The 27,228-nt window shown below is 46.8% G+C and overlaps 1 protein-coding gene across 2 annotated transcripts in view; it reads right to left on the reverse strand.

Moving 5' to 3' along the window:
• Positions 1-27,228, reverse strand: part of IL1RAP (interleukin 1 receptor accessory protein) — a 329,530-nt gene that overhangs the window by 47,555 nt on the left and 254,747 nt on the right. For both annotated transcript variants that reach the window (XM_069212783.1, XM_069212784.1), the window contains exons 6-9: positions 15,129-15,200; positions 14,222-14,351; positions 7,167-7,315; positions 3,319-3,468 (exon numbers count right to left, since the gene is read on the reverse strand). In XM_069212783.1, the coding sequence (XP_069068884.1) occupies positions 3,319-3,468; positions 7,167-7,315; positions 14,222-14,351; positions 15,129-15,200 (501 nt within the window). The remainder of the gene's footprint in view (positions 1-3,318; positions 3,469-7,166; positions 7,316-14,221; positions 14,352-15,128; positions 15,201-27,228) is intronic.

Raw genomic sequence — 27,228 nt, forward strand, 5'->3', positions numbered from 1 at the left:
GTGTTTTGCAATCAGTTTTCCCTTCAATGCATTTTCAGTGTCCTTTATTCACAAAAGCTTTACAGAAACACTGCTATATTACCGCCTTTAACTACATTACTGGATTTAAAGCCTTACAGCGACAAAAGGAGGTCTAAGCCACGCCAGTACTCACTCAGCTGAAAGTATTACACTCCATCAGTGACTCACTCCTACGTCATGATCCGACTCCAGGCACCTGCGTCAGTGGTGGGCACCACCTTCATTGTAAACCAGCTTGTGTTGACCAAACAAGTACCTCTCAACCAGGAAGCGGACACTGAACCGTACATCTGCACAAGCTTCAAGAGACTTTGTAGCGATAAACTCCGCGCATAGGCGGAGTTAGGTCAAAATGGAAATTAATAAAGAGCTACATGTGACCATAGCCTTAAAACCTGCATTCAATCAACAGCTTTCCCTTAACCATTATCCAAGACCTTCTGGCTAGAAGCATTATACAGGGTTTAGGAATGGCCCTGTAAACACAATTTAAATTAGTGCAAAAACAAAACAAAAACACTAATAAAGAGATTTCAGGGCCAGTGATCAACCGTGTTCTGTGAATGAGCCAATGGCTCTAATGTTTGGATTTCCAGAGTCACTTCTGTTACTTTCATGACTACAGCGAGGCATGCTGCCTCCGTGACAGCCCCTGGCTTCAGATCCCAAGGCGCCTTCGCTGGCTGCAATCCACCCAGAGACCCCCAGGATTCTGTGGGCGTACGCCAGTACTTCCTGTTTTATTGTCTCTACTGCAGCAGATGTACTAAAGTCTGCAGAAGGATTCTCTGCTAAAGGATGGGCAACAGGGACACCACTGCAAGATTCCTGTCCTGTGTTCACCTGAGACACTAGTCCCAAAAGGCTGGCTTTGCTGTGTGTTGTGTTTAATCCCACACAGCACTGGGTCAGGGAGGGGTGATGTCGGAGTCCGGCAGGGGTGACGTCAGGGTCAGGCAATGGCAATGTCAGGGTCAGGCAGGGGTGACGTCAGGGTCAGGCAGGGGTGACGTCAGGGTCAGGCAGGGGTGACGTCAGGGTCAGGCCTGCGATTAATTGCCATCAATGGGATGGTGTCCTGCTGGGGTCAGGAGACCAGCATGTCTGATTGTTTTTTAATCAAGTTAACTCTTTTCTTAATTTTTATTTAATTTTTTTTTAATTTTAAAATGCATCCCATTTTTCTTAAAGGAACCATGAAACAAACGACGACATCTAAGAAGATAACTTTCTTTTCTTTGTTTGATTAAGAGGAGCCAGTGATTCTGTGGCCCACTCTGTCCCCTTATTTATTTATTTTTATTTGAGAAAGAGTAAGGGGCCCCAAGGGGACTCGTCTCTTTTGCCAGTGGCTTACCACCTCCTGCCTTTCAGATGTTGGTAAAATTCCAATGTTTTGCCCGGATTCGATTGCGAAACATTGATACAGAGCGCACATGCAAAGAAGGAACCTTGCAAGGAAATCATTCCTTACTTGTAGCACTCAGTTTGCAGCTTGTAGTGCTGCAGATCACATGCTGCACTCACTTCTAGCATCTGGTGCTGGGCTCGGAGCATTATAGGTTGTTTCTCGTCCCAGAAGCTGTTTCGGTTTTGACATGGCATATGGTACCTTCACTGAAACCCACACTGCTCTAGCGCACAGACTCCACCTTAGACTGATTCTCACACAAGCCCAGAGGTGAGGGTATATGTGCCATAGCTAAGACGACAGTCCTGGACAAAGACTGGTCACAAAGTTTGTCTTTTTTGTGGATTAGAACACTCAAGAGTACACTCCTTGTGCGTGTTGACATGTTGGCACTATTTCAAAGCCCCTTTCTGGAGAAGGTTGTGCTCAGTCGAGCCCTCAAGGTTTCGCAGGAGTTGACAGCGCCTTCTTGCCTCGAGTGGGTGACACTGACTGCTCAGCCTTTTTTGGAGAGGGTTTTTCGTTCAAGGATTGGCTGATCCCTTCCACCGAGTGGAGGCGCCTTTTGAAATTGATCCCACAATCAGACTCCAGTGTGAAGGTTTTTCATATTTTTGTGGCTGGGTATTGTAACCAGTCGTCTGTTTCAGACCGAGGCTGGAGGTTTGATCGTTGTTCTGGATTTCAATCTGGAGATTCAGCTTCTTTGGAGTCCGAGTCTTCTGGGGATAGAGAAGTAGGTTCCGCTTTCTTGGTTCCACCAGTGAATTGGACGAACATCCCTAATAATCATCAAACTTGAAGCCCTCGGCTTCCACTCCAGACAAGGCCTTACGAGAGTCCGGGGACTGTATCTTGGAGTAATGCAGCCATCTCCTGTCCCGGTGGTACCAGATGTATTCTTGGACCAAAAGATGTAAAATGCCAAACGAGGTCTGGTTGTGACCCCACAGTAAACAGAGGTCACTCTTACCGGATGCTGGTCCAACCCCACGGGCTCGCTGTTACAAGAGAAGTATAACTTAAACTGAGTATTCTCCTTGACTGCTCACCCCCTCCAAGTACATAATTCTCGTTGGACATGCTCCTGGTTGTGCGACGCAGCAGTTGCTGCTGAGGTCTGAGTTCCTTAGGTGGTATTCAAAGCCATAAATATCCTTTCATCTGCAGTTCAGTGTCCACATGCTTCTATTTTTGGTTCGTAAAGATGGAGTCGGAATTCAATGGTAGAGAAGTGCAATATCACAGAGTCTGTGCCCCAGTGCATTGTGGGATTCAGAGGGGGCACTAAAAGGCACCTAGAAACTGAAACTCCCTGGTCTAAGAAGAACAACTTATGTTTCATGCCCAGCTTTAGGGGCAGGAGACTGCCCAGCATTTCTCGGCCTCTATAGACACGTGATCCAAACAAATAATTCTGGCAGCCAGTACAGCACCACGATGGTTCTATCTATAGTCTGCAAAAGTTGCACAAATATCAAGTTCTCCCACGAGCAGTATGAGCAGCTCACCAGGGTTTCTTCATCCTGAGGCTGCAGGTTTAATTTGCCTTCTGAAAACGCTGCAATAAAAGTACCGAACTGGAAACAGAAAAGGGACTCACTGGGCTACCCGCGCCCTACATTGGCTAAACTGAGGCCTGTCTAAGGGTTGGATGGAATTGCGGTGTTTCTTCCAATGAGCAAGTCTCTGGTGGACTGCCATATACCTGTCTGATAGAAAGTAAACTTAAGATCACCCGCTGAATTAGCTAGATTGTCACACGAACTATAATGCAGCTAAAAGCCCACCCTTCCGCATGGACCTGAGAGATGCAGGGCGTTACTTGCACATTACTTGCTGACACAAGGAATAATAGTGAACATTAGTGAGTCCAAAGGTCTTACCCCCCACAGTTTCATCGGTTCCGAAGTGCGCCCGGTAGAACAGCACGAGCTCCAGCCAGTAGACGTGGTACACCACGATCAGGGCCACCACCAGGAAGAGGGTCACGCCAAGTCCACATGCCAGCTCGGTGACGTACCTGGCTGGCGGCACTGCAATCAAAGAAGGACAACTTGTGTCAGCACCTTCATATGAGATGGCCACTACTGCAGCCCTTTGTAACACAGTAAACGATTTGTCTGCAGAACGTCTGGTCTCATAAAACACACCGTGGACAGAAGAAGAGATCAGGCAAGGGTGTTAATAACAATGGGTGTCAAAGCAATGTCTAGGAAAAGCTATGCAAGGCAGGACACACCGAATGGAGTCCTGCACTTCCAGAAAACCTCAAAACAAGACTAAAATAGAGTTGTGGGGGGCAGTTGTGTCAAACACACAAACCTTGGAACTATCTTACGCTCTAGTGGTAATGGTTAGATACTCTACACTTGACTTGTCTACCTCTGCCCCCCCCGAGGGAGTGCTGAAGTAATCTCTACTGGGGACAGAAGACAGTGCCTTGATTTGGAGTTACTTTGAGGTGTGCTCCCATCACTATATTTTGGGGTTTAGTACTCATCTACTTTTCTGGTGTTCGGATACCTTGGACCGAGTTAGTCTACCTTCAGGACCACCACGCCCTGTGGCACAAGACCGCTGGGACAGGGAAAAGCCAACGTCTGCAAGAGAGTTCAACTTCCTTTGCTTGGCCTCGATACACAACTTTTAACAAGAAGGAGCTGCTCTTCGTCGAAGGGAGGAATATCACAATGTTTTGCACATTGACTCTGATCTGGGTGTTTTGCTGGTTGCTTTGTCCTTCACTTGAACCCCCTGTAAAGTTCAAAGGCTTGACTGTTGAGGTGACCTGGAGTTGGCCACTCCAGAAAGGTTTTCCTTCCTGGGTTATTCTAAACAAATACACCTGCTCACCCAGGTGAGACGCTGTCAGTCCTTTTCTGTGGCCTGGGGGGGGAGTCAGCGTTTACTGGGCAGGGTCCATGGTGGGTACAGTCACGTACTGCTGCTGTCCCAGAGCTTGGTATGCGTGTGGTAAAGCAGGGAAATCGACATTAGAAATAAAATAACAGACATTCTTTACTTCTGTTATGGCTGACATACACCTTGAAACAAATTCCAGCATTTACACAGCATGGTCTACAATTACAAGGTTCAGTTGATGAGCAGAGTTGCAGGCCGGGATGCTACCACACAACAAGTGTGCTCTAAGAGGCAGCCTTCGATGGAGAATGTGTTTCCCAGTTCTTTACAATCCATGTGAGATGCAACGCTACGACTAAAGGATAGTTGTGATGTGTGTCTTACAGGTGTTCACAAGGGCCAGCTAAAGGCAGAAGCCTAGGTCACTGACATTTTTAGAGAGCAGAGGGCAGAGTTTTGCTTGTTGGGTAGGATATGAGACTAACGATGTGGACCACTGTTCACCAGTGTGGTTTCAAAGCCCACGCGTGAACACAAGCCTGAGTAAAACCCATCAAAGAGGTTCTTCATTTCCAAATGGAGAACTTCACAGTGACCACTTATTCTAGGATTTTAGAGAGAGGCGGATGACCAGACATTGGGCCCTGGGTCAGGCATCATATTCTTAATAGATGGGGTACAGTAACGGGGTCACCCCAGACACCGAGGGAGCATTAATGGTCCTTGTATGGATTACTGCCATGGCTGGCCTGCACGGTCTCACAGTTTGTGTTCTGAGGGTCAGGCAGAAAGTTTTAGTTTATTGACTCTTCTTTAGACATGTACAATTATCTCCAAGGTGGCTTTGCCACATTTCGGTTCTATGAGACTGTTCCAAGTTATGGCAGTCTTGCTCGTGAGGCCAATAAAGTTTCAATTTTACAACTACTGTTGTCACACACCTTTTGCACTAGCGAAACTAGAGGAAATAGTAATTTGTTCCTACAGTAAGAATTAGAAGCATCAGGAATGAGTCTCACAGAAGACTGTTCCACAAAATGTCTGCTTTAAAGCCCTTGTCACGGATGCAGCAGAGGTTTATGGGCAGGGAGGTGTGACTTCTTCCATAACTCTGCTTTTATTTTGTTTTGAGTCTGACCTCTTCCAGCAGCCGTTGGCTTTGTCTCACTCTATCAAGAAAGGCCATAGTCACTTGGAACAGATGATCCAGGATGCGGGATGGGTCATCCAAGGGCATGAAAGATGTCTTCTGCCGGCTCATAAGTAAGGTTTCTTACCCTGGACGCTAGTTGGGTTTTCCCTTCACTCATCTTGACTGGACATGGACTTTGCTTCTCAGAGGCCCTGGTTGCAAGTCTGGACAACTCAGTCGTTGCGAGTCCATTTGTCTTGTAGGTCTGTCTACAGCAGCTGATTAATGGAGCACCACAGCCATAGCTCTCAACCCAGTCCCAACGGGACAAAGGGTGTAATTTTCTTGCAGTGGCTATACTGGGAGCATGGGCACGTGAACAGAAGCAGGAGATAAGATGGCATTGCTAATTTACAAAAAATATACATATTTTAAGTCCTTGAACATGCATTTTGGAGAGTCAAGGTCACTCTACAGAGGCTGGCGCTCCAGCGCGACAACCCTTCAGGGCCTGTTACATTACACAGAAGACAGAAACAGCCAATGGCCCAACACACCCAGTTCTAAACCTCTATAGTACATGAAGCCACAACACCCCCAGGCTTGAGACATAGAAACACTAAAAGGACCAGAAGCCTTTCAAGTAAACCTGCCAATGATCACGAATAGCTACCAAAGACCGGAGTGACCCCCCCCCCGTTTGTCAACTTGTCACAAAGAGGGCGCTATTCAAGCAGCCGCGCATGGGTTTGCCCTGGATCAATACCGCACCGCAAGCATGAGAAGCCAGTGAGTCCAATACTCTTTAAATCACTGTCAGGGGGCCTTCTTTCAATTCAACTCAAATGGGTGCAAGCAATTCATTTTACAGCAACATTTCACACATATAATGCCTAAAATGCACACACTGAATGTGCGCACGGAAGGAGGTGTCACATTAGAATAGGTCAGGGTGTGGAAAAGCAGCCATGCGCATTAAGTCACTTCAGCAGCAGTTCCTGTTTATCCCTTATTTGGAACCCGGTGCAAGGCTCCCTCTCGGGTGCTGTGACGCCTCCAAAAGAGGGAGGATATTTTACCCAATTAATCCTGGAAGCAGCTCTGTCCTCTTGACTAGTGGTTGTTTATCCTGTCACATGTATCCACAATCTTTGGCTTCTACAGCTTCAAACAGTGCCAGCCTCCCATACAAGTGGGCTGTATAGAGCTGCAGTGGTCGGCTTACCAACTGGGGAGCAGAGAGACTGGACCATTGCTGTCCTAGTCAAAGCTTTGACTTGATAAAGAAATGACCGTTGGCATCAATGATGCACCTTTGAGGAATGGAAGACGTAGGGAGGGGCCGACCATGCACAGTTATGTGCTCCAGAAGTTGCCACTCTGATCTAGCTCTCTTACGTTTTACAGAGCCGCGCTTTGGTGGGAACCCTCATAGGGATCAGCCCTTATACCCATAATGAATTGATCTTTGCACCAACAAGCGGGGTTGGAGAGATGAAAAAATAACCTAAATGAAATTACAGTATTCTTGTACTTCTCATATCATTTTCTTGCAGTTTCCTGTCCCAACCTTGGCAAATGCAAAGGTTACCCATGAAAATACACATATATTGTTGAAAACATTGTTAGTTGTGAAGGTTAAACACTAGGTACACAACACACACGACCACCACTCCACTGGCCAAGTGTCTTTAATGCCTTGCCTTCATTTCCCAGCAGTTCCTTCCCACTTCTTACCTTTCAGTTTCACTGGGATTTGCCAGGAGACCTGTCCTTTGTCATTCCTGGCAAAGCAGGTGTAGTTGCGCTTCAAGTCGTCTGCGGTGCAATCTTTGATGGACAGCACGCTCAAGATGGTCTTCACTCCCAGGTCCTGCTCATCAACACTGTGTGCAATAAAAAGGAATGAGTTAGGGGGGCAAACTACGCGTTCTTGCACAGGGACGCCTGAAGACTCTTCATCTCTATTGGAACCCATCGCTGAGAGGCCAGGGCAGAGCGAAGGGGGAGAGAGGGAGGAAAGCTTACTCACCTGTAACTATCTGTTTCAGTTTGTTGTGCTCTACTCCCATATTATGTGTTTACTTCTGGCTTCTATTGGTTGGGGGTTGAAATGCCCACTTGTTTTTTTTTTTTACCAATCTCTCGTGAGATTTCCATCAGGATTCATTCTGCTGTCCTTTAGTCCTGAAATCTACGGGGGGGGGACAATCTGGTACGCCAGCCGAGTTTGTGCAGTTTTGCCCACTCCATGTTCCGCTTAGAACGCAGAGCTCGTCAAAACTCTACCAACCGTCGTGTGGCGGAGTTTTTTCTTGTGCATGGCTCGCCAACGTTAAGTTAGTGACTAAGAATTTGCATCTCCTAGAAACTCTTATCGAGAGGCAGAAACCCGCAGCGTCCTCTGGCGTGCCGTGTGGTGGCGTTTGCACTGATTTTACAGCGCAGAACAAGCTCCTGGCGCTAAAAATCACAGCGAGCGGCACGAAGTGACCGAATTCCGCCCGCTCGTGCAAGTCTGCGGAATCTCAGAATCTTTATGTAAACGCGCTGAGTAAAACTGTGCGAGTTCTGCTCAGGCCTGCTGAAATTTACCTTTCAGTGCTTTGGTGTGACTTTTGTGGCATGTCTCCATCACTGCAAAGACCAACATGTCATGCCCACTACATGCAGTAGACCAGGAAAGAGCTCAGCACATTATTGTGCCCAACACCACAGCTGCAACGTAGAACCAAGACTACGCTTATGAACAGCTGCAGTGATGCACAAGCGATTACTACTGTAAAACAAAAATACCTGAATCACTGGGCCTGTACTCATGCAACACTGTAAAATACATTAATGCACCAATCCAAGCCCCCTGGAATCTGGTGCCCAATTCTCAGTCTGTTTATGAACCACTCTAGCGCCCCGCACCCCTTCTTCTGGAAAATGGGTCCAGTCTCCTATTATGGGACTGTAGCCATGGTCATTGTAATGCACAAGCACCCCTGTAACGCTGGATCCAACCCTAGCAATGATACTATGCCAATGGATTTGTACTCCATGAATCACTGTGTCCTACGCAACAGGAAATTGGCCATCAAATTACCAGGGCAGTAGACTGCACCTTCCTAGATCACACGGTCCAATCTGAAACTACTGGATGGTAACCACTGCACAAGACTCCCCGCATACAGCAGGTTATTGGGTCTGATCTGAGACCGCAACCACCCCTACACGAAACACTAAAGCATTAGGAACTTGAGGGCAGCGATTAGATGCTGGACTTACTGCCCCTATAGTGTAAGGAAATGCCTCCTTGGCATGGTTACCCCCTGACTTTTTGCCTTTTGTGGATGCCAGTTATGACTGAAAGTGTGCTGGGACCCTGCTAACCAGGCCCCAGCACCAGTGTTCTTTCCCTAAAACTGTACCTTTGTTCCCACAATTGGCACAGCCCTGGCACCCAGATAAGTTCCTTGTAAATGGTACCCCTGGTACCAAGTGCCCTGATGCAAGGGAAGGTGTCTAAGGGCTGCAGCATGTCTTATGCCACCCTGGGGACCCCTCACTCAGCACATGCACACTGCCTCACAGCTTGTGTGTGCTGGTGGGGAGAAAATGACTAAGTCGACATGGCACCCCTCTCAGGAAGCCATGCCCACAAACCACTGCCTGTGGAATAGGTAAGTCACCCCTCTAGCAGGCCTTACAGCCCTAACGCAGGGTGCACTATACCACAGGTGAAGGCATATGTGGATGAGCACTATGCCCCTACAGTGTCTAAGCAAAACCTTAGACATTGTAAGTGCAAGGTAGCCATAAAGTGTATATGGGCTGGGGGTTTGTCAAATATGAACTCCACAGTTCCATAATGGCTACACTGAAATCTGGGAAGTTTGGTATCAAACTTCTCAGCACAATAAATACACACTGATGCCAGTGTGAAATTTATTGTAAAAAGCACCCACAGGGCATCTTAGAGATGCCCCCTGAACACCAGTCCGACTCCTAGTGCTAGGCTGACAAGTTTCTGCCAGCCTGCCACAACCAGACGACTTGCTGGCCACATGGGGAGAGTACCTTTGTCACTCTGCGGCCAAGAACAAAGCCTGTACTGGGTGGAGGTGCTTCTCACCTCCCCCTGCAGGAACGGTAACACCTGGCGGTGAGCCACATAGGCTCAGGCCTTTTGTTACAGCACCCCAGGGCATCCCAGCTAGTGGAGATGCCCGCCCCTCCGGCCACTGCCCCCACTTTAGGCGGCAAGGTTGGAGGAGATAATGAGAAAAACAAGAAGGAGTCACCCACTTGTCACGACTGCCCCTAAAGTGCCCTGAGCTGAAGTGACCCCTGCCTTTAGAAATCCTCCATCTTGAGATTGGAGGATTCCCCCAATAGGATTAGGGATGTGCCCCCCTCCCCTCAGGGAGTAGGCACAAAGAGGGCGTAGCCACCCTCCAGGACAGTAACCATTGGCTACTGCCCTCCCGATCTAAACACACACCCCTAATTCAGTATTTAGGGGCACCCCAGAACCCAGGAAATCAGATTCCTGCAACCTACAACAAGAAGGACTGTTAACCTGAAAGCCCTGCAGAGACGACAACTGCTTTGGCCCCAGCCCTACCGGCCTGTCTCCAGACTCAAAGAACCTGCACAGCGACGCATCCAACAGGGACAAGCGACCTCAGAGGACTGCCCTGAATCCAAAGGACCAAGAAACTCCTGAGAACAGCGGCACTGTTCACAAACAGTACCAACTTTGCAACTTTTAAAGAACTCACCCTTCCCGCCGGAAGCGTGAGACCTCACCCTCTGCACCTAATGCCCCCGGCTCAAGTTCCAGGGAACCAACACTACAGGGAGGACTCCCAGGTGACTTCGACCTCGTGAGTAACCCGAGACGACCCCCCTAAACCCCCACAGCGACGCATACAGAGAGAACCCAGAGGCTTCCCCTGACCGCGACTGCCTGAAACAAGGAACCTGACACCTGGACCAAACACTGCACCCGCAGCCCTCAGAACCAGAAGGAACCGAACCCCAGTGCAGGAGTGACCCTCAGGCGATCCTCTGCCTAACCCAGTCGGTGGCTGGCCTGAGAAACCCACCCTGTGCCCTGCCTGCACCGCTAGAGTGACCCCCTGGTCCCTCCATTGATTCCTATTCAACACTCAACGCCTGCTTTGCACACTGCACCTGGCCGCCCCTGTGCTGCTGAGGGTGTGTTTTGTTTTGCCTACTTGTGTGTCCCCAGTGCTCTACAAAACCGCCTTGCTCTGCCCTCCAAAGACGCAGGCACTTACCTGCTGGCACACTGGAACCGGAGCACCCCCGTTCTTCATAGGAGCCTGTGTGTTTTGGGCCAGACTTTGACCTCTGCACCTGACCGGCCCTGTGTTGCTGGTGCGGTGACTTTGGGGTTGACTTAAACCCCCAACGGTGGACTGCCTATGCCCCGGAGACTGAACTTAAAAAGTGCTTTACTTACCTGAAAAACTAACCAATACTTACCTCCCCCAAGAACTGTTGATTTTTGCACAGTGACCACTTTTAAAATAGCCTATTGCCATGTTAACTAAAACTGTGTATGTTACTGCTCTAATTCAAAGTTCCTTACTTACCTGTGTGGAATACCTTGCATTTTATGTATTTACTTCAAATCTTGTGGTTCTAAAATAAATTAAGAAGAAATATTTTTCTATATAAAAACTATTGGCCTGTAGTTGAGTCTTTGAGTGTGTGTTCCTCATTTATTGCCTGTGTGTGTACAACAAATGCTTAACACTACCCTCTGATAAGCCTACTGCTCGACCACACTACCACAAAATAGAGCATTAGAATTATCTAATTTTGCCACTATCAACCTCTAAGGGGAACCCTTGGACTCTGTGCACACTATCTCTCACTTTGAGATAGTATGTACAGAGCCAACTTCCTACATTTAGTGAGCACATTATGCAATCCAACTTGTATTTAACCCTTACACTGAGCTCTGGCCACAGACCATAACATGGTCAATAAACCTGAGAGAGGACGAATGTGCCAAGGGGAAAAAAACTGCACCCGTGCTACTACTGAAGATGTAATAAAGTACTGGGTAGTGTCACCATATAATCGATTTTTTTGTATATTGTGACATGGTAAAACGGATAAGAGGACAGTTGTGATATGAAATAGTTTAGTCACTGCAAGGCCCGGCATCTAGAAAACAGAGTGTGTTTGTTCGTCTCCACGCTGTGACAATACTAGAAACCTTGGAGGACTTCCACAGCAACAGACACGACAATGATCAGCTGAGATGCACCTTCTAAGGGGTCCAACGTGGGGTTAGAGGGGAAATAGCCAACAACTTGGACATGTTAAGAACATTCTAATGGCCATCTAAGAATCTCTTTCAGAACGCTCATCGTCTTGGTCAAAACTAGCTCCAGAGCTCATCTATCCTAGACATGCCACCTCTCCCCCTCCCACTGGATAAATAGAGTAGTGCCAGAAAAGGAACAAGTGGGAGGATGATCTGAACTATCAAGGCAGCAGCTTTCTTTTTCATTGCTTTATCCTCAGACGTGGATGTCCTGGATTCAGAGTGGTAATGGAATCACGTCAAGAAGGCTTCATTGGAATACTTCCTGTGTGGTTATCGATAATCCATGTTCAGTGCTCTTCAGTCGCTAAAGGTAATGACCAACCGTCTCATAGCCAGAACAGGAAGCGGAGGGGACCCACAGAACACATCTGAGGCAACTGTGGGTGGTTAGGCATCAGAACCCATCGGAGATACCCATGTGCAAGCCCCAACGTGTGCCTTCAGAAACTCAAAAGAGCAAGACCTTAAGAAGTGGTTCCAAACAAGCTTTTCCAAAAAAAAGGTGTTACCAAATCTCTAAGCTAGGTCATGCCTATATCTGCCTGCACAGCACCTTGGAGCATCCTGCGGTGCAAATCTAAATACTGAGTACCGTGCCCAAGGCATAGCACTGGAGGAATACCTGGAAGGGACTGTTGGGTAAAGGACCACCTCACACAAACACCTGAGTTTTAAGGACCTTATTTTTCCTACCTGGGCCCATCAAGACCACCAATGAAGTAAACTCACGAGAACGCTGAGGAATCTAGAATGACAACAAGAGGACACACAATGCAGGCCACCAAAGTGCCTTTCCAACCCCTACTCACCCCGTAGCACCACCACCACCTAAAAGAAGTGGAAACTAATGAATAAAAGAGGCAGATTTAGACAAAAGAGTATCAACATGCAACACTGTGCAGTTCCACAGCTAAGAGACTAGAGGTGGGATCGCAGCCTTTTGGCCAAAATTATCGACCAATATCATAAGAGTCACTGACAAACTCCCCTCTATTTGCCTCTCTTAGGTACACATCACAGGCTCCTTGAGTTTGGGGTGAAGGTCTTTCCTTTCTGTTTCTATTTTGTGACGTTCAAGTAGCTCTCAGACCGATTTTCACAAATGCCGCTACACGGTCTTAGACATACAAAGTGCAAATACCACACTACTAGAATTCAGGATCAAGTCACACTGTATGCCACGCATGAAATCTGATGTCAAGGGATTTGAATGTTTTCAGTTTTTTGCTTCAGCAGCAAGGTTTCCATGGCAATCTGACAATTATTGCTGGAATTCTTCCTGTTTGGGGCTGGATGGGTCTTCTTTTATGGTCTCATTCAACATTTCATGTCATGCCCACACTTGTCACATTTGATTTGTTTATATGCCTTCATCATACTTCTTTCTAAAGTTAACCTCTGTAGATATGCTCAATTTTTACAATGCAATCCTTCCAAATATTCCCTACTGGCAACCCAACACTATCACACATTCACTACCATGTGTCTCTTCCTGGCAGGTGCTCTCCATCTCCTCTACACACAATCTTTGTGGCTTCCACTTGGTTTTTCTCAGCTTCCTTCCATGGCCCAAATCGCTCTCTGAACTTGAAGCCTCTCAGCCATCTTCCCTTTATTCACCTTTGACTCCTATCTTTAATTTTAAAATACATTAATGATCTAAATCATTCTAACCTTTCTAATATTAATAAAATGTACAACTAATCGGTTTCACGGAATGAGACTCTAATGGGTGCTGCTTCTCCTGATAAGTTTAATCAAATTTCACCACTGAATAGGGGAACAATTTGCAATCCGTCCCTTGCTCGGTTCCACAACCCTATCATATGGAGAGAGCGATTGCAACAGTAGAATTGAAGTAAATGAAATAAATGCAGTGTTTAAGACTGCTTTGTTTACTCTTGGCTTCAGTCACTGTTTGCACAACTACAAGGATTGAGAGGGGAAATAAAGAGAAGAGTACCACCACCCAAATATTAATAATAAAGAGGAAAATGCTGTTTCACAGTGTGCAGGAGATAACCTGCACCTCCTGATGAATGCCCCATGAATCATGGCCTAATAAGTATGGGCCGAAACATGTTAACATTGCAGGATGAGGAAGGTTTACTATCAAACTGAATACACTAACCAATCTTTATTTTAACATTGTATGAGTGGGTCAGAATTAAAACTAACCCCCACTTACTACAACTTTAATGCAAGGAACACACACAAGCCCAAGGGAGATATAACTACACAAAGACCGAAGGCTAGGGATGAGCCAAGCTATCAACATGTTTGCTGTAAAGTGGACAGGCTACCATGATGAAGCATGTCAAGTAGTGTGGCTAAGAGGTCTGCATCGTTTTAAGGACTATACACAACAGTATTTCCACACCAAGTTCTCTCTCCCACTTTATAGAACAGCAGAGTCCTTGGTTCAACGACTGCTTACCTGCTTGTTATATTAATCCGGGCATCCATCCTGTCCTCTACGTTCTTCCCATCGATGGTCCACCAAACATCCGTGCGAGAGCCCAGCACAAACGAAAAATGGACCTGGCAAGGAAGACGAGCCTCTTCTCCTAGCAATCAAAGGGAGACGTGTATTAAAATCTATATCGCCTTCGCAACCATGAATGTGAGAGGACGAAACTGAACAAGCTCAGCTCTGCCATGCAATCTTTTATCAACGCTTGTTAGCATGTAAACCCAAGGCAGTGGTTACTATACCATAGTTTACACAGTACCTAGGATAGATCTCGCTGAATGGACAACTTTTTTCTAAGGGTTTATGGAGTTTGATGGTCCTCAAAGTGCTCTGTCTACCTAGAAATTATTGCTTACACAGATTGAGACAAACTTTGCTAGATAGACACATGCACATCGCTACAACGATAAAAAAAAACATTCAATTTTATGAAAATATGCATTCAAAATACCGACCTAAAACTAAAGCTAGGAAAAATAAAGACCATAGACAATATTTGGAAGATCCTGGCAGCTGAAAACATTTGGAAAATAAATGTTACTGCAGGAAAATCCCAGATGTAGAAAATTGTCTACATGCCAAATGTAGAAAAGTCAATTTCCTGTATTGTAAATCACTGTTCTAACAGGTGTCCTGGCTTATGTGTGGTTAGCTCTTATTGCAAGCAGCCATATTACAGGTCTTTAGCTCTGCATGCTATACAGCCAATGGACCAGGGACAAATAAAGCTGGACGTTTGAAGGCCCTGAAAAGGAAGACCTTAAGTAGCTAGAGTCCCATGCAACTGAGACGCCCCACCATCCTGGCCCTGCAAACTCCATGTCCATCCACCTCTCACAAAACGCTTCCCATCATGCAATGTGTGGCTTACCTGCTTCAAACGCATAGGAGACCTTCTCGCTCGACTGGATGATGGTCGGTGGTCTGGCGTTGTTTGGTGAACCTGTGAAGGTGAAGAGAAAACTGTAACCGTGGTTTCACCACAAGCCTTGGAGGGCACCCTAACATACATACAGGACTCATTACTGACTCTCTTCAGCTTCAAAGCACCGGATTAAAGAATGAATGAATTACTGCACTTGTTAGGTGCACTCTTCTTACCAACCTCTCGATAATCAGCGAGTGGCCCTGCGTACCGGAAGCCTGGCCTGCAGTCGCCCCGGAAGAGATTGGCCCAGGTTTCCTTGGCAGCTTTGCCCCTGCAGTAACATCAATACTTTACCTCCCAGGCTGTTGGAATGAATCATACTCACTTCTGTTCAGTGCACACACAGCATCACTGAGGCGCCGCAGAGCTTTTTAGAAACCCGGGGGTGACGGATTCACAAGTCATTAACATCAAGGACTGAGGAATCATCCTGCACTTTCATGAAATATTGATGGGTACAAGGAAACCAGGAAAATACTCCCAAACTCTGGGTACCCCCACTGGGGTGAACATGCAACGGCCCGAGGACATCCACCTCTTCAAACCTTTTAATACATATGTATGTAGGTGGAATCGAATGACAACCACTGCAGGCAAGATCTATGGCCAATTTACATACAAAAAATATCCCACAATGTGGTAATAGCTGCCAACAATCAAGAACTCAGGCATTGCTAAAATAATCCGAATAATTCAGCAAATGTTCTGGCTATGAAACAAAGCATAAGAAGATGAAATCAAGTGCTGGGCTGCACACACGAGTCTCTAAAGCAAGAGAGGTCTGGCAGCCTCCAAATAACCATTTATACAGGTGAAATATGAACCAACAGACCCAAATCCTAAAGCAATTATGGAAGAAAAATCCGGCGAAATTCAAGCACAATGACTAAATTACAAGTAAAAACCTCATGTCACCCAAATTACATTTTGTTTTCTCACCCCCCCCAAACATATTTAAAAAAAGGCCTTTGCAAATCTGAATTTCAACTGGTTTATCCTGGTTTTCGAACCACAGACTTCTAAGGGGAAAACAGCAATGCTGCCCCGGCAGGTTAGGACTTCAAGTAGAGCAGGGGGGGATCGAGAGCGGCTGATGCTTCTTTGACCACGAAATACCATAGTTCCTAAATATCTGAGCAAGAAAGACAGCTCACATGAAAAAAAAAATGAAAAACTATTTTTGAGTTACTGGTGTTTTCCCGCAAATGGATCCAAGTAAAACCTTTAAAAAAAAAAAAAAAAACACAGTATGTGGTTTCTGACTACTAGCGTGCAATCTCTGGGGGTTCCTGGTTACAGCAGCCCTTCACTCACAGCTAGGACTTTGGGATAAAACATTTTCTAGCTTTCGCGTCAAGATTTTTTCAATTCTATTAAGGACACGGAGGCGGGGTTTAGGCTTCTCTTTCCACGCTTTAACTTTTAGCAGCCAATCAGAAAAACAAAACAATCACTTCCTGTGACACAGTACCACATGACCACCATAGAACCTAGCCCTATATAAACCCCTTTCAGTAAATCACGTCTCCTCTTTCTTTGCGCGAGTCCAAATAACAGTAAAAGTCTCAAGAACAAATCTCCAACTGAGGGAAAATTGCGAACCATAGAGGAACTTTAACGTGACCACCATAAATCCAACCAGCGGAGGGACCAACGGGCCTGTCTGAGAAGGAGATCTCAGATAACAGGAATGACGTCCACTCAGAAGAACATGAGTCACTTGTCTTCATTGCCTAATAATAAAAAATAAAAATAAAAACATCGAGCCATAAACACAACCACACCCCTAGACATCTCAACATCATTTCAAAAGGGGGAGAGGGGTAAGAAAAGACACACAACATGAAATCAAGACATATTAATAACATGTGTAATAATTTACTAAACACTTTTCTGAGTGAGGGGTAATCCTCGCCTCCGTGTCCTTAATAGAATTGAAACATTCTCGATGCGAAAGCTCGAAGTATCTTCATTCTAGGTCAGGACCGGAGGCTCTCCTTATGCTGGTTTAAAGCTGATCTGGAACAATGGTTGCAACATCTAAAATGGGTTGGTAGTAGAAAGCCTTAAAGGTAGACCCAGACAACCGCTCAGCCGCTCTCAAAACGTCCTCTAGGCGAGATCCTAAAGAAGAATCCATGGCGCCTCTCGTGGAGTGAGCCCCAAACCGAGTAGTATCAATGCCCGCTCACCCATAAGCCACCACATCCATCTAGCCAGGGTGGGCGGAAAGGCTCTTCAGTAAGGAAATTAATAACTGACCGCCCATGTCAGACAGAAATTCGGCTGTACTCGCCTCATAATCTTTTAAACATTGTACAATACACAACTTAGAATTATCCGGGAAACTAGGATAAAACACGGATCTAGTGTTACATTTGGTACGGCGAGAAATATTAAAGGATACCCATACAGGGGAAAAAAACTCTACTTGATAGATGTAATGCTTTTACACCAGAAACCCATTTACAAGATACCAAACACAAAAGCACAGTAAGTTTAGCAGAGAGACGGTTCCTGGAAAGCCAGCCAGGAGTCTAGGAAATGTAAGGCAATATTTACATCCCAAAGGATAGAATAGAATAGCGCAGTTGAGGAGGGTTCGAAAACCGAATTCCCCGAAGACGTTTACACACAATCGGAAGTTTGCAACTAGGTTTACCCTTGATGGGAACCTGACCTGCTGAGATGGCCGACCAGTAATTATTAACAGATCTGTAGGCCATACCTGAAGCTGCCAAATGAGACAAGAAATTTAGAATCACGGAACAATCATCTGAGTATGGATCAGCACCTCGTTCACCGCACCAAGCGGATGCATAAAGCTTGTGAGTGCTAGCAGCCCAGGATTTTGTGATAAATCCTGAGATTCACGCAAAAGTCCTGGGATAGACAACTGTTTCCTGAAATTCTCCACGCCGCCAGGGTCAGGGAGTGTGATTACACTAGAGGATGGGGAAGGCCCGTTGGGTCTAGTAACAGGTTCCAACGATGAGGAAGAATAACTGGCAGAGAGCAAGTCATCTCTAGAACTACAGGGGGGGGTCCCAAGCACCAGCTCTGCTCTCAGAGGACACACTTGAGTCAGAACTCTGGGAATCATCATGAAGGGAGAAAAGGCGTATCCCAGGAACTGAGACCAGTCCTGTAGAAACGCATCGGTCTCTTGGGCTTCTGGGTCTGTGCGCCAACTGAAAAAATGATCCAACCGGCGTTTAAGGCAAGACGCAAAGACGTCTATCACGAAAGGACCCCCAGGCATTGGAGAGAGTGAAATATTCTCGTATGAAGTCTCCAATCGCTGAAGTCTCGAAGGTAGTGAAACTGCCAAATGGCTACTGTATTCCTCTGACCCAGGAGATACTCTGCCACTAACGAAATCCTATGTTGAAGGCAAAAGTGCCAAGAGCCCTTAGCAAACTCCACTAAGAGGCGAGATCTCGTCCCGGCCAGCTTGTTGACATAATGGACTGCTGAAATGTTGTCCATCCGGAGAAGGATGCAACAATTTGACCTCTCTGGAGACAGACTGCAAATCACTGGCATCGGATTCGATCTCGATCTCCGGAAACGAGCCAAAGATCGCTTTGCCATTCCAAGCATCCATATGATTGAGCCACCACTGGATCTCAGTCCTGGCCTCAGATGAGAAGGGAACGAGGGCAGAATAGCTGAGGCCCTTTTGGAGATGAGAGATCTTCAGACGTTGAAGGGCCCGGTAATGGAGGGGATGCGGAAATATAGCCTGAATGGACGAGGATAGGAGGCCCACCATTTGCGCTAGGCATCTCAAAGATACCATCTGTTTAGACAACATGGCCCTCAACTTCTTTATGTTACAGCCCTTGGAGGGAGGAAGGACCAATTGAGCCAGTACAGAGTCCAAGTGAAAGCCCAGAAACTCCACCCTCTGGGAAGGAACCAGGATGAACTTCTGTCTGTTGATGATGAAACCCGAGTCTTGAAGGAAAGATATCGCCCACTCCAGATGGGTCAGTGCGAGAAGAGGGCACTGAGACATAAGGTCGTTGAGATACATGATCAGACGTAGCCCATCGTGAAACCCCAAGGCACAGAAGACAGGCCGAAAGGAAGAACCCTTGATTCGAAACAACGGACCAGCTATAGAAACTGAAGAAATCTCCAATGAGGAGGAAAAATAGGAATGGTCAGATAAGCATCCTTTAAGTCTATACGGACCATCCAATCATTTTCTCTTAAGATATCCTTTAGCAAGTGAATGCCCTCCATCTTGAAATGGCGGTAAATCTAGCCATTGAAATCCTTTAGATTTAGGAGCAACCGGGAACCGCTACCCTTCTTTTCTACAAGAAAAATGGGACTGAGGAAGCCATGAGGGAGGGGAGAGGAGTCTACTCTGGCCTCTTTGGCTAGGAGAGCTGCGACTTCCAAGGAGATGAACTCCCAAACTTATAGGGAAAAATACATTTCTGGAGGAGGTACCCAGTGAACTGGTAAATCGTAAAATTCCAGTTTGAAACCCTGGATAGAATCCAGGACCCAGGGATCATGGGTGATCTTTTGACAAAGCTGTCCTGCCACCCGGAATCACTTCTTTAATCGAAATAAGTCTCACCTGCCGGGATGGACTCCTGATAGGAGGCGTAGGCTCCCTTAGATTTCCCTCTCCGGAAATGGTTGCGACCTCCACTGGACCTTGTGGGGTAGAAAGTGGGATGTTGGTGGGAACCACGTGAAGGGCCTTGATAGTAATTGCGGCCAGAGGCTCGCCCTCTGTAGCGTCTGGCCCTTGTCTGTTAGAAAGGGGGTGAAGAACCTTTTTTATGGATCCCTGCGCCTTGTCAAGTTTGGCATAAGTGGAGACGAACTTTGAAAGTTCTTTGAGGAAAGGAGATCCAAAAAGCAGACCCTGAGCCAATGAGCCTGATTCAGACGAGGCCAGATCCGTTGGTTTGGGATCCATCTTGAGTAGAATAGAATGCCACCTCTCACTGGAGATGGCACAGTTTGCGTTTCCCAAAAAACCATAAGGCTCTCTGGCCCCAACCAACCAAAACTTCTGAGTTAACAGGGACACCTGATTCCTTAGCCTGAAAACCCAATTCCAGGATTTTAGTAAGAGGACCAGAGACATCCAGGAGTTTATCCTGACAATCTCGCTAGGCACGATCAATGCCCTTTTTTTAGATCCTTGGAGAATTTCTTGAGATAGGTTACGAGGGTGGGGTCAATCTCTTGTGTCTCAGCGACTTTAGAGGAGAAATCTGGTCTGGGACATTCTGACCTCAGCTGAGATCGGACATCCTTATTGAAACTATAGCGAATGTGTGGCTTAACATATTCGGCCACCTCTGAAGGCGGAGTACAAGAGGAAGATCTAGGATGGATGACATCTTCCGGTTCAAAAGTGAACTTTCAGGGGCTGAGAAGGCACTTCTGCGTGCCGGAATTTGGCCTTTTGTTTACGTGGAGGAGAGTTAGGGTCCTTTTTTAAAGCCTGAGAAGAAGCAGAGGAATCAGAATCCTCCTTACTCTCATCTCTTGGATGAAGGGATTGTGACAATGAATAATCAGGATCCATAGACAAAGCTTTCAAAAGTTGGTCAAAGTCAGCTTGATGAGGCTTTGCATTGGAGACTGAGCTGGAATCTTGTGAAAAGGGCAGCTCCTCCTGGCTGCGAGAATGGAGCATCCAGCCCTGCTGCTCTGCAAAACCCAATAAGTGATGTTCAATTGGCTGTATAGCTTGGGCCAAAGCCACATTGACAGTGTGTCTAACACCAGCACGAGGGCATAGACAAGGTCTTGCTCAAATGACCCTGCAGGATCATCAAAAAAGGCACCTTCACCCAGAGTCTCCTTCAAAAACAGCCATGGTGAACAATGCCAGGTCACAAAAGTGAGAATTTAAAGGGCAGACAATCTGCCAATAATAACTTCCAATGAAGTGGGGAGGAGTTGCTGACAGTCTTTAAAGCAGGTTCAGTGCTCAGGGAAAAAAAAAAACAAGCCAGAAGTCAAGTGTGGAGGGATGCGTGCTTAAAAATAGAGGAAAAACACAGGAACTGGCCACCACCCAGTGGCAATTCAGTAAGGCAGAGCCTAGTTATAATTTATAACAGCCCAACAGCGCAACTGAGTGGGCGTAGAACAGAGAGCTGGTGAAATCCTTTTAGAGACGGAATACACGCATCTCTTGCGTGTTCTGAGCCCCCAGGGAACAAGGCTGAACGGAGTCAGCCAAGTTGCGCAGGCACGCCTGACAGGAAACACCAAAAATAGAAAGAGGACAGCATGTCAAGCATAATGCTCTGTCCTCACTCTTCTAACCCCCAATCCACTAAAAGAAATGCGAGGTGAAGAAAACCCCTGCTGGAACCGGAGCACCCCTGTTCTTCGTAGGCGCCTATGTGTTTTGGGCCCTCCTTTGACCTCTGCAACTGACCAGCCCTGAGTTGCTGGTGCGGGGACTTTGGGGTTGTCTTGAACCCCCAACGGTGGGCTGCCTATGCCCAGGAGACTGACTATGTAAGTGCTTTACTTACCTGAAAAACTAACTAAAACTTACTTCCCCCAGGAACTGATGATTTTTTTCAGTGGCCACTTTTAAAATAGTTTATTGCCATTTTAACCAAAACTGTGTGTACTGCTGTTTTAAATCAAAGTTCTATACTTACCTGTGTGAAATACCTTGCATTTTATTTACTTACCTCAAATTTGAATCTTGTGGTTCTAAAAATAAATCAAGAAAATATATTTTTCTATATAAAAACCTATTGGCCTGGAGTTAAGTCTTTGAGTGTGTGTTCCTCATTTATTGCCTGTGTGTGTACAACAAATGCTTAACACTACCCTCTGATAAGCCTACTGCTCAACCACACTACCACAGAGCATTAGTAGTATTTAATTTTGCCACTATCAACCTCTAAGGGGAACCCTTGGACTCTGTGCACACTATCTCTCACTTTGAGATAGTATATACAGCGCCAACTTCCTACAGATGCCAAAGAAGGTAAACTGGACCCTTGACTGTCAAAAGGCCTTTGACACACTGAAAGAAGCAATGTGCTCAGCACCAGTAAAGCTCCAAAATATTGTAGGCAGTTCATTGTGCAGACAGATGCCTGTGAAAACAGGACAGGGACAGGAGCAGCCCTGTCCCAAACCAATGATGATGGCCTTGATCAGCCTGTTGCTTTCATTAGCAGGTTACTTCCCAGGGAGCAGCGTTGGAGTGCCATTGAGAGGGAGGCCTTTGCTTTGGTTTGGTCCCTGAAAAATCTGAAGCCATACTTGTTTGGTACTCACTTTGTTATTCAAACTGACCACAGACCTCTCAGATGGCTCATGCAAATGAAAGGGGAGAACCCTAAACTTTTGAGGTGGTCCATATCCCTACAGGGAATTGGCTTTGTGGTGCAACACAGACCTGTGACCGCCCATGCCAATGCAGATGGCCTTTCCAGGTTCTTCCCCTTAGACAATGAAGACTCTCTTAGGAACAGTTAGTCTCATCCTCTTTTGTTTGGGGGCGTGTAGGGGGATGTGTAGGGAAGCGCCACTATTGGCATTGTTAGCCCCCCACTTTTTGCCTAGTGTTGATGCCAACTTTGATTGAAAGTGTGCTGGGCCTCAGCACTAGTGTTCTTTCCCTAAAACTGTACCTTTGTTCCAACAATTGGCACAGCCTTGGAACACAGTTAAGTCCCTTATAAAAGGTACCCATGGTACCAAGGGCCCTGTGGCCAGGGAAGGTCTAAGGGGAGCAGCATGTATTTTGCCACCCTAGGGGACCAGTCACTCAGCACATACACACCGCCTTGCAGCTTGTGTGTGCTGGTGGGGAGAAAAAGAAAGTCGACATAGCACCCCTCTTAGAGTGCCATGCCCACAAAAAACTGCCTGTGGCACAGGTAAGTCACCCCTTCAGCAAGCCTTACAGCCCTAAGGCAGGGTGCACTATACCACAGGTGAGGGCATAGCTGCATGAGCACTATGCTCCCACAGTGTCTAAGTTCATTCTTAGACATTGTAAGTGCAGTGTAGCCATACTGAGTATATGGTCTGGGAGTTTGTAATTATAAACTCCACAGAACCCTAATAGCTTCACTAAATACTGGAAAGTTTGGTATCAAACTTCTCAGCTCAATAAACCCACACCGATGCCAGTGTGGGATTTATTGAAAATTCTTAGAGATGCCGCCTGTATGTTAGCCAAACTGCAAGTGTACGACTGACCAGTCTGTGCCAGTCTGCCCCTTTCAGCCACGTTTCTGACCACATGGGGTGAGTGCCTTTGTGCACTCTGTGGCCAGAAACAAAGCCTGTCCTGGGTAGAGGTACTTCACACCTCCCCTCTACAGGAACTGTAACACCTGGCAGTGAGCCTCATAGGCTGAAGCCTCTGGTTACAGCCCCAGGGCACTCCAGCTAGCAGAGATGTACTCCCCCAGTTAAAGCCCCACTTCTGACAGCAAGTCCGGTGGGAAAATTAGGGAAAACAGGGAGGAGTGACCACCCCAGCCAGGACCATCCCTAAGGTGTCCAGAGCGGAGGTGAACCCCCCCTTGCTGCAGAATCCTCCATCTTGGTTTGGAGGACAGGAACCAATAGGGATAGGAATGTGCCCCCCCACCCCAAAGGGAGTGGGCACAAAGAGGGTGTAGCCACCCTCCGGGACAGTGGGCACAAAGAGGGTGTAGCCACCCTCAGGGACAGTAGCCACTGGCTACTGACCCGTCCCCTAAAACGCTCCTAAATCTAGGATGTAAGAGCATCCCTGAACCCAGCTCACCAGATTCCTGGCAACCTACAAGAAGAAAGACGATTGCTAAGCTGAAACCCCCAGCAGAGAAGAAGGAAGACAACTGCTGTGGCCCCAGCCCTTCCGGCCTGTCTCCTGCTTCAAAGAACATGAAAAAAGATCAGTGACACGTCCAGCAGGCTCAGTGACCTCTGCCAACTCGAGAGGACTGCTCTGCACCCAAAAGGACCAAGAACTCCCGAGGACAGCGGCTCTGTCTGAAGAAACCTACAACCAAGGACTCCCACCTCACTCCAGATGCGTGAGTCTTGACCCCTGTGCTCCCGACACCCATGGCCCATGTCCAGGTGGTCCACCAAGCAAGAGAGGGTCCCCAGGTGATTGCGAGTAAGTGCCCACCCTGGGATGACCTTCTCCACCCCTCAACGATGACGCCTGCAGAGGGAATCCAGAGGACCCCGTCTGACCGTGAAGCTCCGGACGAAGATATCTGACCCCTAAAGGCGCACTGCACCCGCAGGCCCCAAGCCTTGGAGAAACCGACCACCGGTGCCTCAATGTTCAGCAGGCGGCCCTCCTCCCTGTCCGACCTGTGGTGTGCTGTTAGGACCTCGCCTGCAGCCTCTGAGTGACCCCCGGGGTCTCCTTATAGATCAGCATTGAAAACCTCACGTCCTGTTTGCACCCTGCACCCGGCTGCCCCTGTGCCGCTGAGGGTGTGTGGTTGGTGCCTATTTGTGGACCCTCCAGTGCTCTTCTAATCCCCCCCCTGGTCTACCCTCGGAGCTGCAGGTACTGATTCCAAGTAACCCCTGTATCCATAGGAGCCCACGTTAAATTTGGTTAACTTTGACCTTTGGACCCAGCCAGCCCCGTGTTGCTGGTGGTGGGTGTTTGGGGTCAACTTGAACCCCAACTGGTGGACTTCGTAAAACCCGGAGACTGAGACTAAGTGTTGTACGTACCTATAAACAGATCTAACTTTTCTTCCTTCAGGAACTATTTCTGAAAATTGCACTGTACATTTTTAATATAGCTTTTTGCTAATAATTCAAGAACTGTATTACTTAACTATTTCAAACTAAGTACTGTGTGAAATACGAAACTCTTAAGGTACTTACCTGCAACTGGAATCTTGTGGTTCTAAAAATAAACTAAGAAAATATAGTTTTGCAATTTAAAACCATTGGTCTGGAGTTAAGTCATTGAGTGTGTGCTTCTTGTATTGTCTATGTGTACAACAAATGCTTTGCACTACCCTCTGATAAGCCTAACTGCTCGCCCACACAAGAGAGAGCATTCGTATTATCTACTTTGGCCCCTGTTAAGCCTCTGGGGAACCCCTGGACCCTGTGCACACCATCCCTCACTTTGATATAGTATAAACAGAGCCAGCTTCCTACGATTTCTACCGGCACTTCTTTGAGAAGAAAGAACCCGCATTCCTCTACTAATGCCGGGGAGACTGATGTGTCAATAATCAAGCCGCCGCGACTGTGTGGTAAGCACTTGTCGGTTAAGACTGTGATGCATATGTTTGCATCGACTTTTTCTGCCTAATAAAGCTATTTTCTACATGAGTTTGAAGGCAAGGGTTTGTAAGCACTGTAAATTCTTTCTCGAGACAACCATTGTGACTGAATATACCAGCAGGGAAAAGGACCCGCAGCTCTTTGCCAGGAATATCCTGTTGATCCTCTCTCCAAATACATGTTTGGCCTCAGAACACTCTCCTGGTGCTGGGTGTGTACAATCTATTGTAAAGGAAAAGGGATCTGGCCTATCAGGCAGCGAGACTAGGCCAATATAAATCAAAACTGAGCCAACACCATCAACACTTCAAAATAAAAAAATAAAAAATGTACACAATAAGTGAGGGCACAATCTATTACTGATCCCAAAGTTTCATTCTAAACTTGTTGGTAAGAATTCAGTCAAATGCATCCAATGAACTATCATAAGCAAAAAGACAAGCAATGTACAAAAACGTAATATGATGGGGGGCGCTGCATACAGCATCGATGACACACAAAATACCTGCAAGAAATAAGACCTTACTAAGCACAAGAACACAGGTGCTGAGCCAAACTTTTAAATGTGACCCAACGAGGGGCGATGTATGTTAAAGGACAGAGCCTTTAATTCTTCCGGAAGGATGCTTAGCAATGGCACCACTCAACAGTTCTGACAAAGTCTCTATTTAACTCCAATTACTACCACCTGCTCCACCAATGTAACCTTCCTGAATCAATCATACAGAACAGAGTCTAGTAGTAAAGGGTGCACCCAGCTCCTCATTTCTTACCAACTAAAGCACCTCCTACACAGTCCTCCCAAGGATTGCCACTGAAAGATGGCAAACTGACCAACCAATCCAAGCAAGAACCAGATAGAAGGTCGACTAGCAACATCATGTTAATGAGGACTCCAAGGTATCCGCCTTTAAGGAGCTGGTAGATCATTCTTCATTCGGGGAAAGGACCCTGGACAGACTAGTTCTGTTCCATCTCCCACACCGGTAGAACCCAGCACCTCTCCACGTACTCTGACCCAGCAGATGCACAACAGCTTCCAGGTTGTCCAAATGTTGGGCATTCACATCTTGGTGGAGTTATTATGCAGTCATCTGTGTTATTCCATGTTTGCAGAAAACGAGAGACACTGAAAGATCTTTATTCTACCTTCAGATATGGATGAAAAACTTTTCTTCTGTTCTAGATAGACATAAACTAAATAAAGTCGGTATGAAGTCCATCCCATCAAGAGAAGGCCACATGACTGTAGGCAGAATGCCCAAGAATTTCAAATAAAAAACCCTATCCAAGCACACAGACCTGGATCCCTCCACTCTCCACGAGGGTCGCTGACTTAATTAAATAATTCACACCCTCCCCTCTCCCTCCTGCACAGAGTGCATTGGTTTCCCCCTACACCCAATCATACAACAAACTCAATTTGCTTCACTCCACTTGTGCATTCACAGATAAATGAAGCTGGTCGTGTTGAGTTCAGTAGCCAGGAAATGTTTGCCATCCAGCTGACTCAAATCCAGGCTTCAAGAACTGAATGCCACCATCATCCGGCAGCCCGCTTCATTGCCAACATCAGGATCCAAGACCATTTCACCCCCTCCCGATCCCAAACCAGACCTTGCCCCAGCACCAGAAGCCAAGATAGTCTTCACAATGGCATATCTTGGTCACAAAGGGACAATGTAGAACATCCCAGGCCGTCATTTGCTTCCACAAGCTCATCTTCCACTGTTTCAGTAGCATGACATGATGGATCTCAGGGAAT

Source organism: Pleurodeles waltl, chromosome 11 (genome assembly GCF_031143425.1).
Source record: "Pleurodeles waltl isolate 20211129_DDA chromosome 11, aPleWal1.hap1.20221129, whole genome shotgun sequence".
Classification (NCBI taxonomy): domain Eukaryota; kingdom Metazoa; phylum Chordata; class Amphibia; order Caudata; family Salamandridae; genus Pleurodeles; species Pleurodeles waltl.